Source organism: Anoplophora glabripennis, unplaced genomic scaffold, assembly GCF_000390285.2.
Source record: "Anoplophora glabripennis isolate ALB-LARVAE unplaced genomic scaffold, Agla_2.0 scaffold17, whole genome shotgun sequence".
Taxonomy (NCBI): Eukaryota; Metazoa; Arthropoda; class Insecta; order Coleoptera; family Cerambycidae; genus Anoplophora; species Anoplophora glabripennis.
In genome coordinates, this window is record NW_019416231.1 from 2,595,093 (window position 1) to 2,613,256 (window position 18,164).

At 32.5% G+C, this 18,164-nt stretch overlaps 1 protein-coding gene across 1 annotated transcript in view; it reads right to left on the minus strand.

Moving 5' to 3' along the window:
• LOC108917839 overlaps positions 1 to 15,559 on the minus strand; it is a 48,224-nt gene extending 32,665 nt beyond the window's left edge. Inside the window, exon 1 of the mRNA XM_018724604.2 lies at positions 15,432 to 15,559. Coding sequence (XP_018580120.1) covers positions 15,432 to 15,516 — 85 coding nt within the window. The 5' untranslated portion in view covers positions 15,517 to 15,559. The remainder of the gene's footprint in view (positions 1 to 15,431) is intronic.
• Between the last annotated feature and the right edge of the window lie 2,605 nt (positions 15,560 to 18,164).

Below are 18,164 nucleotides of genomic sequence, written 5' to 3' on the forward strand. Positions count from 1 at the left end.
AATATGAGCAACAGACAAATTCGTGTCTTTCAGTGATTTACTGTAATATGTGTATGGGAAAATTTTGCATAACATATTAATTTTTTTCACGAGATTCTATTCGACCAATGAACGTTACTCTTGTTCTTTTTGTTTGTTTCTTAAATAAAAATCAGTATTGTCGCAACATCGTTGTTACATCCTGTATTATGTGAAATGGAAATAGACCTACGCTTAACCAGCTGCGTTATTTACCGTGAAAATCTATTTCGCATTAACATCCTTTGAAGGTGAGTTCTGAAAAGCTTTCTAATCTCAAGTTACATTTGTTTAGGTATTAGTTTGTTATTTCCTTGGCAAAAATATACTCTATCCTAAAGGCAATGCGCTATGTCCGAGAGACTGAGTAATTTGCTGCAACTTATTAAATAAGTATAGTTCTCTTAGACGTACCAAAAGGTTTTGAAATAAAACAAGCAAAATGAACGTTCTCCAACAATGTGTTTGTTCTATATTTTGAAATGAGACTTGAAATGAATTTAGAGAGGAAATAATCCAACAAGTGGCAAGGTTCAAATTGCTGCCTGATGCGACTTACGTTAGATGTAAAGAAATCTTGAAATTAACAATGTAACACGGTTAAATAATTCAGATCAACTATAAGCAGTAATTTTAAGAGTTTTCCTTTTGCGGCAATACAAATTTAAATTTAAAGACATCACGCCAAAGTAAGTGCACTATTTTATCACATATTGGTGAGGGCTGTTAAACTTCAGGGGCAAAAGGCTTCGAAAGACACGGGTTTTTATGTTAACAATAAAGTAATTATTTTAAATGTTTCAAGGACTATTATGTCAACTGAAAATTTAACGAAAATGTCGACTATTTATGACAGTTTTTGGGGTTTGGGGGCTCGAAAATCTGGCGCCCAACTGATGTGACTGTGTTCAGCGGGTTCAAAAATATGACAATAACAGGGTCTGATCAGAAAAACAATCCATTTTCTTGTGTATGCCTGTGTCGCCAAATGCTTAACGGTAAAATCCATTAATATGTTAAAAACGTTACTTAATTAGTAACTAAAACCAGTTAAGTCGATCAAATTTAACGATAAAATCTGCCCCTAACAACTACACTCAAATACTTACTGGTAGGATTAGATTTGTATAAGTTTTATTTCTTTTCCGGCAATTTACAACAAATAAACCTTCAATCGGCGGCAACTCCTGCACTTTTCGTTAATTGTGAAAGGAATGGTCTAATTGTAACGTGACAGCAATGCTCGAACGCGTTTATATAAAAGCCTAGCCCAGAGGCGTGTTTTGCAGCAATTTTTATTACCAACTCCATTACCAACTCCGGACAATGTAGCTGACGGAATTTACATATGTTTATTTACTATTACCGGGCGCATTTAACAGTGCCCCAACCCACCGCCACAAAGGCAGATACGCAAGTTTCCGAACATGCATATAGCAAAGTTGCTAAACAAACCGTGCACCGGGTAGTGTAGGTATCTGTGCTTTTGTGCTTGTCCGAATAATGATAATCGCGTAAAATATGTCGTGTAAATGGGAATAGCTTCTAGGTGACACGCTAATTAGACGAAAACGAGGGAGTTTGCTCATTATTACTTACCCAAAATAATGTAAGCCGTTTGGGGTAAAAATACAAACTCTGCTAATTTAAATTGGTGCTGCCAGAATAACAAATACATCAAACACAAAAATGTACCTACATGGTATATAAAACCTAAAATTAGAATTTTTGAAAAAAACTAAATTGCAAATTGATAAATGTAATCTAATTGTTCAAAAATTAAAAAAAAAGAGTGTTAAGTTTAAAAATTTACTGTGACCGTCCTAATCAACCGATTTTCATTTTTCAAAAACCATTTGAAATGTTGAGTGGTCTTTTCTATGTGAAAAAATTTTTTAGTATCGAGATTTGAAGCTGTGCAACATTTTGAATTTTTTTTCAAAATTTTTTTCAAAAAGTTAATTTGGGAAAACTATCGAACCGATTTTAATGAATTTTGATGTGTTGTTTTATTATACTCTAAAGTTTTTTACCAAAATTAGAATGTCCTCGGAACAATTAACATATTTTAAAAAAATTATCCAAAAAACTTGATTATTTTGCCTTTTTTCATCAATTATTGTTATTTTGCAACATCGGTAATAAATTTAAACTTACAGTGTATTATTCAAAATTCAATTCTAAAACTGGAGGAATATTTCATCTATTTCGCATCATTTTATCGGAAAATTAGATATAGTCCAGACGGTATCTGTTTCAAAAAGTCCATATTTGGGTGAATCGTATATCCACGGAAATTTTTGGCTTTTTGGCTTCCAAATATCACTAAAAATGAAAATTTTTCTATGCGTATAACAAAAAACGTGGGCTTAACTTTTGACGGCACAATATGTTAAAAAAATTCGAAAAATGTCATATTTTTTCTTCCTATTTAATTATGTATCTTTTCAAGAGTTGATTTTAGGCGAAAATGGAAGAGGAAAAAAATGTTTGCAGTTAAATTTTTTACAAAAAGTTGGTGTGATAATTCTACATAACATGAAGTTTTTTTGAGCCAAGTATAAAGGTCCTATACCCAATTTAAATACCCCAAAAAAATTCCCTAAAAAGTATTGTTTTTTAACCCCATTTTTGCGATTATTTCGATTTTTACCATAATAATCATGATTCATTCGATTTGTAACTAGACATGTTTTGTAAAAAGTTTGTCCGATAGCGCCTGCTTTGTGCATAAATAAAGTACTTATAATTCACTACTTTTGTGTACAGGGTTCAGCTCTATAACTGAAAAAATGGCGGAGTAACGAATTTAAAAAAAACGCTAAATTTTCCGATTTTTCCGGGTTTTCTTCATTTCTAATTATCCGATCGGATTGATCGATCTCTCGTTTTATTCGTATTTCGATTCTCTACAAATTGTCTTATTATAGCATTCAGATTGCTTCGTTAGTTTAGGTTTTATAAGCAAAAAAACTAAAAAAATGCGTTTTTTGCATAAAAATTTTTATAAAAAATGAATTTATGGTAAATTGGAGTGGGAAATATATAAGCAAATATCTAAAGACACAGTCCTTTGCTACTAGTATTTTTGTCGCAAACAAAACCTCTTTTCATTGGCCTAGTCGTTTATTGTAGGAATTTTTTTGGTACTTTAGCCACGAAAAGTTCTAAGGAAAATTTTGGAAGTTATCATAAAGACCTTGTTGAACATACTTCAATGAAAACGCCTACCAAAAACGGTTGTCTTATTTGATACTTTCCGTAGAAAGATGAAGAATTTCATTTAGACATTCTTAGCCAATACGAGAATATAAACTATACTCAGAAAATTGTACTTTATATGAATACTATTTGTGTCACAGAAAGCAAGGTAAATTGGGAAAAACGAACTAAAAGGAATGCACTGAAAAATGATGGAGTAAAATTACATTATACCGGGTGTCCTTGATAAAAGTACCGTAGGTTCAGCTTGTGCGAGGCTATGGTGTAGGGAAATATACAAGGAGGTTTATGCGACGTAAGTCCTAAGTCTATCCACGTCAAGGATTTTAAAACTGAAGCTCGAAGTTTTTCTACTCCTGTACTGCAAAGTGTATAAATGTAATATTTTGTGCCTTAAACAAATTGACATAATTGTTTTAAAAACATTACGACTCTTCCATTACATTTCTCAATTTTCTTATCCCAAAAAAGCTAAATATTTAAAGGTGTAAATAAAAAAATAAAATTCTTATGTCATGTTAAATACAACGAAATTTTTCACGTCGGAAGAGTTATTAGTAGGCGGGCGCCTAAAAATAATTAATTAGCATTTTATTAAAAGTGAACATTTCAAGCCCCTAAACTAAACAAATAAAGACCGGTGTCGCCCCCGCAGGTAACTTTGAAAATTTCTTAATTTGAAACCCCTTAAATGGCGTTCTTAAAAATTACCGGCACGAGGTAGGTAACAGAAAATGAGAGAGTAATTCGTGGGTTTTAAAATATCTGAAGCCTACAAAAACGCATTTTAATTGCAAGTTTTTACGTTGTATACATATTCAGTACACAAATTCAGCAATGTTTCGATTTTTTCACACATACAAATAACAAATATCTACGAAATTAAAGATGATAAGATGACCATCCGTATATTTCAAGTAGATAAATAGTAATTGGGTTCATTTGAAGTTTCAAGTTTTGCATCAAGAATAACTCGATTTTTTTCAATCGGGTCATATGGAAAATTTAATTTTCTTTTGATTCTGTCATTGGTACATCAATTCGCTGTGACATTCACATAATTTTGCATCAAGGAACTTACTTGTAGTAATATCAACAGCATAAATTAATTTACTTCGCTTTATTTCCTCAATTATATAAAAAATATAAATATAAATATATAAAAGCTGCTGATGATGCTGATCTTGAAACCTTCTATTTCAATAAACTGTTGACGTTTTTATAAAATTGTTCCAGTTCGGTATAAATAACATAAATTTGGTCCTGTTCATGCAAATATTTACATGTAGCAGATATGAACGTCCAAAATACCATATGAAAAATGGATGCGTAGCAATTAATTAACTCTAAATTGCAAACGCATTGATTAATTATCACAGCCACACACAAAAAAAAAAGTTGGGTATACTTTTTATGCGACATATATTTTTCGTAGTAATTTGGCCTCCTGAACACGAATCTGGGGTCAGAATTGGCCCATCACGTCATAATTTTTTCCTAACCTCAAAAAACTTGTGAAAAATAGTGAAAATTGATGAAAATTTACTGGGAAAATTTGGAAAAAAATTTATTTCCACATCAAATAGTACATTTTTATGTAAAAGACTCTGCTGAATTCAAATCCACTGTCAGAATTGAGCTAGAACGTGTGGTTTTTTTTCTAACCTCAAAAAACCGAGCAGGAATCGCTATTTTCAAATTCTGAGCGGATTTTGACCAGATTTTGTATAAAGGGGTTTTTTGGGTCGCTGATTACGAATATGAATTCACATTGTAAAAATTCAAGATGGCTGATCCAATATGGCGGGTGTACTTTTTTGAAATCCACCGATTTCAGTAAAATTTGGCATCATAAGGATTGCTGGTTGATCTCACCTTCATTAATCACACATCTGGAGCCAGATTTTCATAAATCAAGGTAAAAGATTCCACTCCGTCTAAAAATGTGACTTCGCTTAAAAAAATGACTTAAGGACTCTACACATGTAATGATGTGTAGTGTGATGTGCTTGTTTCCATGGGACAAGACAAAAAAGTTTCTACTTTATTCTTTCATTTATTTAGTCGTGCATGGGCTTATGGTTTTCCAATCAGATTTTTTTAACTACTATGCAGTTTTCCTATGGCATTTAGATGCTTTTATTTCTTAATAATTTTAAAGTTCAAGGAAAAGGACACATTACTGCCACACAGCACATCACTGCATCTGCTTATGCCTTCAATCTAAAAATGTGACTTTGCCGAAAAAATGCCGCCTACTCGGCCTAAAATTATGACTCTGCCTACAAATTTTACCTTGATTTATGAAAATCTGGCTCCAGATGTGTGATTAATGAAGGTGAGATCAACCAGCAATCCTTATGATGCCAAATTTTACTGAAATCGGTGGATTTCAAAAAAGTACACCCGCCATATTGGATCAGCCATCTTGAATTTTTACAATGTGAATTCATATTCGTAATCAGCGACCCAAAAAACCCCTTTATACAAAATCTGGTCAAAATCCGCTCAGAATTTGAAAATAGCGATTCCTGCTCGGTTTTTTGAGGTTAGAAAAAAACCACACGTTCTAGCTCAATTCTGACAGTGGATTTGAATTCAGCAGAGTCTTTTACATATAAATGTACTATTTGATGTGGAAATAAATTTTGTTCCAAATTTTCTCAGTAAATTTTCATCAATTTTCACTATTTTACATAAATTTTTTGAGGTTAGGAAAAAATTGTGACGTGATTGGCCAATTCTGACCCCAGATTCGTGTTCAGGAGGCCAAATTACTACGAAAAATATATGTCGCATAAAAAGTATACCCAACTTTTTTTTTGTGTGTGGCTGTGTTATTATTAATTCATCACTCAATACATTGTTAGCTATATAATTTAATGAAAAATTAAAAATTTGTTGGCAACAGCAAAACATTGGTTTGCTTTCTCAATTAGTTCATAGTATAAATGAAGAGAAAAAATAATTCGCTTTAAGCTAGCGCTGTTAAACCCAAAGTAAACTTTATGATCTAAAATAAATGCAAATCTCCGCCATAATTTTCTCGCTAAATCAATTTGAGTTACTGGATACGCCGCTGATGGGGAGTTAATTTAATTATATTTTATGACCTTACAAAATCAAGCTGTTGATAGAACGTCCGTCGCGTCGGTTTGTTTCATTGTATGCATATTGCAACCATTTTCTAAAGCAAAATTTTATTATTTTTTATAAATGTAACTAAATGTAATAACTGTACAATTACTATAAATATCCATGCATAACAATTAATAAAATGTAATGTTCATCAAATATTTCTATTTACTTATTCATAAAACACACATTTATAACTCGAAATCGCTTTTTTCCTAGGGAGGTAAGTTACCTCCCGTTGTCCATAGCAATTTCCACTTCTACGGTAAAATCCACTTACCTCCTTAAAAACAATGTATTAATAGCTGTCTATTTACTATAGTGGGAGCAGATAAAAATATAGTTAATCGAAAAGGTTACCGCTACATTGTTGGCGAAAAAAAAAGAGTTTAAAATCCATTACTTACGGCAAACGCAATCTGTTACAGTTACAAATATCAGAACTATATAACATGTGTTAAATACGGTGCTAAACTGAAACTGTTATCATTTTTATTTTACTTAGCATAATATATCAATAAAATTTGAAGGCACTTGTCATACCAAGCAAAATATAATTACTGTAATGGACCTCTAATAGACGAAAATATTGTCCATGAACATTCAACGATCAGAATGCTTGCCAAACTTTATTTAAAGTTGATGTGGGTACGACATCTCGTAGAAATACTAGTTATGACTTACCCTCAAAACAATATCATACAAGTGGGACGGTATACAACTTAGGTGTATGGCGATATTAAGTTCATATTTGTTGGTTGTATTGACTACGGATGCTTTGGATTTCCCACTGCTGTCGTTAGTTGGTAAAACACGGTATCGAAATCATTCAAATGCGGTTTCTGTGTTCTTGGTTCCAATTTTTGGCTCCATATATTAAATAAATTCGAATAGTCAGTAGAGGCAACAGCACGAACTTCGCGAATTCTACGTTTTAATAAAAAAAGGAAACGATTTTTACGTGAAATAACTTGTTATCTACTATTTGTACAACAAAAAATATTTAGATGGTTTAGATTTAGGTGGGTAGATTCAGGGTTGTCTTTATTAAAAAGGTTTTTCAAAGTAGCTCGAGTACTTCATCATCTACGTCCACACAGGCTATTTGGATATTTTTACTTACAATTTTCATAACATTGAGCGACTTTTATGTACCATTTAAACTACATTTTCTGCTCTGATAAAATGTATAACATATTGCAAAAAAAGGTGTTTGAGTTTTGCCTTGCTCGCCTTGAAAAATGTCAAAAGTTGGAGTAAGTAAGACGGATTACTAGAGTTATACTAAATTTAATGAAAGGGATACAGAGAAAGGGCGAAAGTAGTAACACTTCGCAAAAAATTGTTTTTCATAATGTGCCTTATATGAATGAGCATCAGTACGTATACAGGGCGTTGCTGCTGGTGCTGTAAATCAGGAGCTTGTTTCTTGGATAATAATTATGACCTTATAAACAGTCTATTTTAATCATAAACTAATTTTTGACCGAAAAATATATTTCTCCCATTCCGGTGGAAGCAATACCACCTGCCTTAAAACTGGTTTAAAGCATGAATTAATTCTGGGCAAGACGAATTCATAACTGAGAATAATGAAGTTAATGTGGCTGTATTTTCACTATTGAATAATTTGGAAGTTGTATATTGTATCAAGTTTTGAAAGGGCCTCTGTCTTTCACACGTGTAGGAGGATGTAAGTTGGTATAAGTCTAATATAGTTATATTTCGATACCATACTAAAGACTGAACTAAAATCTAGGGGACAATTTGTCTGTCAAGTTATAGCTTGTTTTTTGCTTAGTTCCATATACAAATTTTCTATTCCAAATTCAACTTTTTACAAATCAAATTCGTTACTATTTATTTTACAAAAATATATAATTGAAACAACTATTCATCTAACACCATTCGTCTCAGTACGTTTTCTCAAATCAGCAGCAAAAGTTGGCTCGGGTAAGTATCAACTACTGAAGTTAATAAACAAAGATGAAACGACTTATTTGGTACAGGGTGTTAGAAATTTGACTGCCTAGTAGTTTGATTTGTACTTGTGCGTTTAAAAATTACTGAATTTTGCTTTTTGGTAAGTACCTAAATTATTTTTACTACGTTATTTGGACGACGTGAATTTTTATTTACAAACTTTCAAAAATAAAATTCTTTTATATAAATTATTAGAGTGGGATTGGTTTCTATTACATGTTAAAAACATTGGTAAGAGGATCACTCAATATTTTTTTACGTTTCGCTATCAAAATTAGTATCATCTGAGGAATTTAATTTTCAAATCATATTTATGAATTTTTTTTTCTCGATATTTGCCTGCATTTTTTAAACGAATAACCGGGTAGAATATATTTTAAACCCCGCCCCCTCTGGCTCATCTTACCGGCATGAGAGTTTTATTTACATAACTTCTTTATTTGTCTTGCCGGAATATCAATTTAAATAAGTTGAAAATCTCATACATTATTCATAAAAATTCGTTCCATAAAACTTTTTTTTCCTTTTCAATTAACCTATACGAGTCCAGTGCACGACATATCAATAAATAAATAGCTATGTATGCTTTGTATCCTACTTATCCTTATATTTTTAAAAGCGCAACGGGCCATGGATTATCAACTGGGCTATCGTAGCTAGCTCAACAAGTACATCCAAGATATTACTATATACAGAGTGTCTCACAAATAAGTGTCAAACTTTTTACCGCTTGTTTAATTCATCGAAAACAACTGTCTAGACGTAAGTCCATAGAAATATATTCTTTTATGTTCACTAACATTGTCAGCTTTTTAAGTGTCATAATTTTAATATTTACCTTATAATTTTAAAATATAAATATGTACTACGTTTGTAGTATATCTAACTTTCATAACAGAGAAATTAACATTATGCAAGCGCTAATAATTTATTCACAGTAATTATAATATACATTTAATCACATAAATATTTTGTAAAGGATTGTATCAGGACTGAATTTATTTAAGACAGAGAAAATTAAGCCATGAAACAAGATTTTCTTTTAACAAAATATCACATACAGATTTACCTGAGTTATAGACCAGTCAATTCGCTCATTTGAATTTGTAATTTTTTTTCTGTAGATGCCAGGCACCGATAAACTATTTAACTGCTTCTCATAAAATACCCAAAATAAGGCTGGTAATATATAATAGAGTTCAATTTTCTACAGGAGCAACTAAAGCAGGACTTAGGCACGCAACACAGACGAAATTAAATTAGGGAACCTCGTATATTTGTAAGCGATTTTTAATATTAATGAGTTTGAAACTACGAAGGCTCTTGAGCGACGCATTTCTTACAAAGTTGTGTTCGTTATACGTATAATGTTTGTCTCTGAAACTTTTTGTTTAACAAGAAATCACGTATTTATCGAATTTGTTTTGGTTTTGAGAAAAAAAAATTTCCAAATATCGAAATAAAAGATTATTCCAAAAAAAATATTTGGCAATGTTTAATTTTATGTTAAGCCATCATCAACACAGAACATATAAATTATAGTACAGATTTTATTTCCTCTGCGCTGTCAATTCAATTTTGGTAAAATTAAAAATGATTAAAATAGTGAGATCAAGATTACATTTTATTCAACCAATTGGCGATTGCATTATCGCGAGCATAGACCCAACCCTTTGTCATTGTTCATTGTAAACGAATTAAGATTTAGGGATTTTTAGTTGACAGTGCCAATTGTGCAATGTTGGTTGCCTAAAATCGGTGGTCACGTGACTTATGATCATACCCACAATAAAATTAATGATATTTATATTTTTACTTATATGTATAATGTGTTGGCAAATTTTGTTTATTTTAACGTTAGTCTTAAAACTCTTAAAAAAATTTATTTCAAAATTATCTGTAACGGCTCATTTTGACAGTTCACAATGACAACTTCATTCATTTATAACGAATTTTAATTCGCATTATTTGTAAATTATTGTACTTTTATACAAAAAAAAGTAAATAATTAATATACAGGGTGATTCACAAAAGGTGACCACAAACCACACCCCGTATTCTTTGGCGAAATTTAAGAGGTCTTTCCTATAAAATTTTTAATTTTTTTAAATAATTTAAAAACTAGTAAGTGAAATAATTTGAAATTGGGCACATGTATTTATGTAAACATTGTCAAAAATCGTTTATTTTTGACGAAAATAAACATTTTCTTTCAGTTTTCCGGTTTTGTCAGTGTCGCAGAAAAAAAAGGTTGGGGATACTTAAATATACGTACGTTAATCCCTGCTCACTTTATAAAAAAAATAAAAAATTTCTAAGAACTGTTTCTGACTAATTATTATTAGACTTATTTATTAAAAAAAAGTTTAAATTATACTGATCCCCCATTTCAAACAAACCCAAAACAATGAGCCTTACATCCAATATTTGTCTAATAAAGTACCTAGGATATAAATTAAATAAGAAATTAAATAAAGTAATAATATACGAGATCATTAAAAAAAATCTATCGGAGCAAAATCGATTTCAACTTCGTTTATAGTAACAAAATATTTTAAAAAATGCTGCACTTTTTGTAGGCATAAAAAAATCAATTACTTATTTGTGCCATAGTTTTAATTTTCTCTATTTATTTGGGTTTTTTGCTACCTGTGTAAAAATTTACAAATCCAACAAACCCTTGAACCAAAAGGATTACCGAAAGGTTATTTTTATGAAGCTAGTTTTGCTCAACAAAAAAATTTCCAACAGAAAAACACGGACAAATAAAAAAATACGCTGCACTGTATCAAGCACTTCAATAAATCTGTCTTCCTTTTTATACATGAAAATGAAGTTTAGTTTAATTATTTTTGGCAGATTCAGTTTGTTTATCTGCCCGCTTCTATTGTTGGAGATATAAAATGATACTTTTAATGTTCGTAATGGGGGGAAGATTGTTTACAGGGTGGTTAAATGTATAATTTTTACGTAAATTCACGTTTTTCGCTTATAACTTTTTCCGTTCATTTTCACGAGAAAACAGTACAGTACTTTTTTTTAGTCTTCAAAAGACCTACAAAACTAGTCATCGAGCGTCAAAAAATATTGATTAGATCAAAAGTTATTAACAGAAGAAGTTTATTTATGACTTTTGAATTAAACATTTATAAACTGCGTTATTATTATCAGAACGTTTTAGCATCGCATCCTTTCATTCTTTATCACTGTCTAATAACTCACACGAAGTCTGGAACCGGTAAGTTGAATAGTTTACAAGTTATGGCCTTATAAACAAATTAATTAATTATTAGTCTGGACGATTGATGTAATCAATATTTTTTGACGCTCGAGGGCTAGTTTTGTAGGTCGTTTGAAGACGAAAAATAAAGTACTTTACTGTTTTCTCGTGGAAATGAACGGAAAAATGTTATAAGCGAAAAACGTGAATTTACATAAAAATTATACAATTAACCACCCTGTAAACAATCTTCACCCCATTTTTATGACTGTGGAAACTAATATGTTATTATACCTAATATTTAGCATCTATAGTGATAAAATCAGCTTGCCGAAACAAAAAGTCGCGGAATGGCAATTTCCCAGCTTATTTTCCTGGTATATATGAACATAGACCCCTGTTAGCTTTGTCTACTTTTCTCAGTGTGAAATATTTGATAAGCCAAAACTAGTTTCATAAAATAACCCTTGGCTTTTTTGCCGCAAGAGTTTCTTTCATTGATTTTTAAATTTTTTCACATGTGGCAAAGTGCCCAAATATGTAGAGATAAAAAAAGAAAAAATTTAATTTCGTAAAAAAATTTGCATGTATTTTATTTGTAATTTAATACATTTCAGAGATAAATCGGGTTATGTGCCATCTTCTAAGACGACTGAAAAACGACAAAAAAGCGCCGCGCGGAACCCCGCACCGACTTAAAACAGTTTACGGCTCACTGGCGTCGAACAAGCAAAACTTAGCTCAAAGGCAGGCAGTTTTCAAAACTTACGTTTTCCTTCCGCTCCCGCCGCATTGAGCACCAACATCAAAGCGATCGTCGACAGGAGGACGAGAACGGCTGACGAACAACTCATTTTTAAACCGGCCTTCGATGTCATACCTCGGACACGACGACACTGATGGCCTGGGAGCAGGGTATTTTTAAAAATTTCTCGGTGTTCAATCAACCCCTTACCGATATGGCGACTTTGGTGGTGAATTTAGGAATGAATGAGGCGCTTTTCGCGCTCGGTTTTCATTCAAGATGCGCCCCTGCGTGTTACAACTTGCTAGAAGTCCACCCACTAGTGTTTTCTTTTGTTTTACCATGCCTATCGCGCGGGAAGCGGCAGCGCGGTGGGGTGGGGGCGCCGTACCATGCATGCCCACTGGATTCGGTTTCAAAAAGTGGCTATTTCAAGTGGGAAAGTTTTATCGCAGTTTCAAAGAAAGTGTCTTCATCTTGCAACGACAAATTGTAAAAAAATATACAGGGTGTTAATGATAAGTTTTGCCAAACTTTAATGGCGTATTCTACCGTTGAAAATAATCAAATTTTGCCCTATAAAAGTTTTTGATAGGACGCTGCCCCACGGAGATACAGGGTGTTAAAAGATTCAAATATTTATATGATTTTCCCTACTTCACTACCAAAAATATTTAGTGTAGTATCAAAAGAAATTAAAAATACACAACTTGCAATATAATCTGTTTTATTTTTTCCTCAAAAACGGTGCTTTCTACGAAAAAAATTGAAGGGACCAATTTCATTCAGAATTGATGACGAATTTCTAAAATCAATATCAAAACGGGATAAAGAAAATAAAATAATCCACGATTATAATGTACTGGTCAGTTATGTTTATGTTTACAACTTTGCTTTTGATAAAATAATAATTAAATTAGGTACTTCTCTAACTTTCTTGTCATATATTGAATTTTTTAAATGCAAATATCTCGAGGTAATATGGTAATTCCTAGCAGCATCAAGAAAGTATACCTTTTTTATGTAAAAGCAATAGAAAAAGAGATGTTACCAGAAAATAATATACAGTGGCGTCCTCTAGAATGTATGCCAAAGTTATGAGAAAATTTGAATATTTCGTGTCAAAAAACCTCGGGATACCAAATTTCGTTTAAGTACACCAATTATTTCGAAGGTTTTTTTTTAAAAAAAGATAAAATTTTGATTTTGTCACCCTGTATAATTTACTACTATCTTACACGAGGCGTCACATCTTTTTTTACTCAATACAACAATACACTTCTTTTAAAAGTTAATAATTTGGACTTAACTGATATCTTTGGCCGCTTTCGACATTTTCATTTAAAAAATTTAGGACCCAAACTGCTTTTTATCTGGAAAAAGAAAAAAAATTAAGAATATAAATACGAAGAACTTGAGCCAGTTGCTTATTTCTTACCGTCTTCAATGGTCCCCAAACTCAAATCTACGCAATGTAGTTCGACTGAAATATCGACGAAAATGCCCAGAGGCCCTCTCAAACAACTGCACAATACTGCCGAAATGGGGTCAGTCTCTGCTTGTTACATCTAGAAGAAATCCTAAACGAAGTGTGAATAGTGAATTGAACGACAGAATAATGAGAAAAGGGGATACGAATAAGAAGCCAAGATATTTTAATGGCTTGCTCTTTCCTGATTATAAGTAATGATTTGAGTTCGTCATTTCGGTGCATTCATGAAACGGCGCGGTAACGGGGCCTGCGGGGTCTGGACCGAGCGACGAGGCTCGTGTTTTGTTTAGGCGTCCACAAGGGCCAGTAAAGAAGTTTAAAAATATCTCGTTCTAAATGCGACTATCAAATTAATAAATGTATTAAATATTTTTCTGATAGAAAATGCCTTGACGCTAAATTAACGATGCAGAATTCGTTTCTTTCTAATCAATTAAATTTAAATCGCACTAGGGGTCGCTACTGTTTCGCACGCAAATGTCAATGTTAAAAATTTTCTTTTAAGACTTTCTAATGTGATCAACTCTGCAGAAGCAGATAATGTTTGGTCGAATATCAACTCCATCAAACATTCAAATTCGTACGAGTCTCTGAAATAATATACCTTAAAAAGTTTCGTTTCCTTTATTCAAATGCTAGAACAACCATTCTGTTACGAGATGTAGGAAGTATATCACTTTCTTTATTAGAGCGAAATAATTGCGATGAACTGAATGTTTTTATAGTAGACAATTTTAAATATAATTAGCCCTTTGTATTTGTTATTTGTATTAATGAGGCAATTTGTTGCCATTTTCGACTGTGGTTGACATTATATCCCACACCAAACTGCAATTATACCAAATTAAATAAATCACCGACAGTTCTAATTTTCAACGCAAACAATCACATATAATTACTAACACACATAAAACAGATAGGTACACAAATTAGGTTTTAAAAAATCATCAACAACGTTTTGTTAATAGAGCATTTTAACGCTAATGGAACTTTTCCGGATAATTATGTTCATTGGGTTCTTTTAATCAGAAAGGAACGAATATTTTGGAAAATTAGTAATTCGTGTTTACAGTTTTGGACTGGAACGACATATGCTGTTATAATAAATAATAAAAAGTTAATTTGGCTGTTAGACAGACTTTTATCAGAAAATTATTCCAATCCTATTTTTGTAAAGCTTGCGTGAGATAAATTGAGAAATTAAACAAATTGGGTCAATATCAAGTATTCAAAATGTATTTAATTACAACGTCTCATAAATCAAGCATTAAAACAAAATTTTACAAGAGTGAAAAGAAATGAAAGAAACCTTCGTTTGATCTGAAGAAGAATGCATTTGAACAACAGACCTGTACAAAAAGGAGGGTCAATAACCCAAACTTTACTTGCTTCAAGTTTTTTTTATTAAAATTCTTCAGAAAATGTGACGGTATATGATATGCACAATTTCAACTGTGTATCAAAAAACTACATTCTGTATTTTGGAAAATATACACCTAAATGGGATATGACATTTTTTTAGCTCAATAAAAATACAGTGTTTAAATATATTTTCGACTACTACACTTTACCAACCAACGTCGCAATAAAAAAATTTGGGAAAAAACTATACTCACTCCTAGCCTCCGTCGTTTTCACGTCCAGGAGAACCATAAGGCTCACGGCCGACAGGATCAAGGTAACCCGACACATGGTGAACATTTCCGTCACAAGACCAGGCACTTTCAGCTGCGGAAAGCTCTCGGGACACAGCTATGAATGTGATGCGAAACTAGGCGATTCTCCCTTTTTGTAAAAACATCTGTTTACTCTCCCTACCAATTTTTGAGGTACTAATGCTTTGATTTCGTGATAGCGGGCCGCGCTTTAGCGGTACAAAAAACAATGGCGTGCGTGTACAGCGTAAGTCAAATGTGCGAAGGGGGCGGCGGTATCGCCTAATTCGGAGCCTAATTTATTATTCCTTTACACGATCAGGATCAGCACATGCCGTTATTCGGAATGTTTGGCTTTCGGTTTCGTTTTCATCTCGCAGCGCGCAAGGGAAAGAAGAAAGAAACAACAAAACATTAATTTTATGTAAGAATTATTAATATTATACAGTACAGGAGAAATTTTTATGAATTTATGCATCTCAGTGAAAAATAGTCGTAACGAGATAATAAAGAAAAGGAACTTTGAAGCCTTATGTCTCTACTTTCAAGATCTTTGAAACATTCAAGTCAAAAATCTTGCGCGCGACGAGGGCGAAGATCACGCGCGTGCGCTGGCTTGGCGCTCCTTCTCCCGCGTACAGGCCATTTGTTAAAGTTAACTTTTACTGCTGCTAGCGCGTTTGTTACGTGAACTATCAATATAAAACTTTCTGAAAATAAAAGTTAAACCCTTTCTTTGATTGTCTCTAAAATTCCAGTCCGATACGTCCAATTAACAATTAAAGCTATATAAAAGAGTTATCATGGGAACAAAGAGGCGTAGGTGATTTCTCTTTTTTTAAAATTACCGTAAAAATAAGCTTTATTTAATGCAAAAAGAGTGAATTCCCGAGCGGCTTTTGCCTGAACCTGGGACAATTTGTTTATAATGCTATTTTCACATCTTACTTTGTTAGTTATAAAGGGCTACTTAACTTGATGTCTCTTTGGATCAATTAGAACCTATATCTACGATATTAACTTCTAAAATTAACGTTTAGTAATTAAACAATTAGTTGCAAAAAAACGAACGAAATTAATTAACAAATATCCGCAGCAACAACTTCACGATCAATAGAATTGACCATTGGCACATATATTGGTTTTGCATTGACCGTATTTTTCGTAAACATCAACATCCGTCGCTTTTTGCAACAATAATGTTCAAAAACTGACTTTTCCGCGTTCAATCTGTACTTTACAGTTAACAAATTGGTGAAATATGACTTTAGATACCTTCTATTGTAGGTAATTTGATTGCCTACAACATAAACAACATTTTTTCACGTTCAAACTCTAATGCGACTGCAGTCATCCCGATACAATCATTTTTCAATGAAAATCACTAAAAAATTCATGGAAATTTTCTGTTCCTCTAATTTTTTCCAGTAGTGTATTATTAATCTCTACACACTAGGTATTTTGACGAGGTCCCTTAAAACGGAATGGCAAAAATATAACCAGCTAAAGTCACAGTGAAACAATGAGCTAACCTAAGCATATTTTTTAAAATGACAATTAAAAAAAGCCAGGTTTATGTTTTATAGTTTCTATGGCATAAAAATAATATTCAACCATCGTTTTACTCGTAGTTTGCATGCAAGACTTAGATACCTATATTAAAAAGCATCTGCGACAAAGAAGAAGACGGATTTTCCTATAAATCATGTGCATTTACCAACACATATTTATTTTCGTCAATTTTGAACAGAAATATTACCATCTAATCCTAGACTGACGATTTACTACCTAAAAATAAATCAGTGCACTTACCTTGGCCATGCGAAATTTTAAAGTTTGTTAGAATTACTTAAGGATCTCTCTCTTATCCTCACATTTAGTCCTGTTATTCTTTAATAGCTGGAAATGAATGTAAACCAGCAAACTCTCTTATTATTAAAATATTCATAAAGTTTTATTCAACTAAACCTGCAGTAGCTTGCACTTCACTCCCGTTTAAATACGATTATTTTTGACGGTTTTTCCCTATTTCATAAATCAACTTTTAAAACAAGTGTTGAGGGGATTTTTAAATTTGTACCTTTTATGACGAAACGCGTAGAAATTCATGATAATGCATGCGACAGACTGAATTAAATCAACGCTTTCCTTTTGTCTTCCAGCGACAGCCTTCTAGAGAAGCAAAACTGGAAAAATTCTAAACACAGCTTCATGAAAGGATATAGTTAATATCACCCTTTAAAAAAAAATTGTGATAACCATTGCGAACAGTGACATTTAAAACTACAGTTGTAAAAGCTACATTTGATGAATACGTTTCTTAAAAAAATATATCCAGTGGCGGCTCGTCGTATGAAGCAACTGAGACCGGGCCTCACTGAAAAAATTTGGCTCTCACACCTACTATTCTACTATTAACCTAAATAAACAGTTAGGTAAACTAATCTCCAATTACCTATTACATTTGGGGACCGCCTAGCCGGGTGTCTTGTTCGGTGGATTTCGATTTGCCGAGGTAAGCATCACGGACGCAGGCTGGAATTTGGATGGGCGACCTAAGGTAGGCTCGGGGACGTGGCTGTGGCAGCCTACCAGAGATCTGGGTCGTTCAATATTTGCCGCATGCGTGTGATCCCCGATAAATGGTAATGAGAACAGAACAAAGAAAATCTCTGTAACTCAAGACCATGCTAT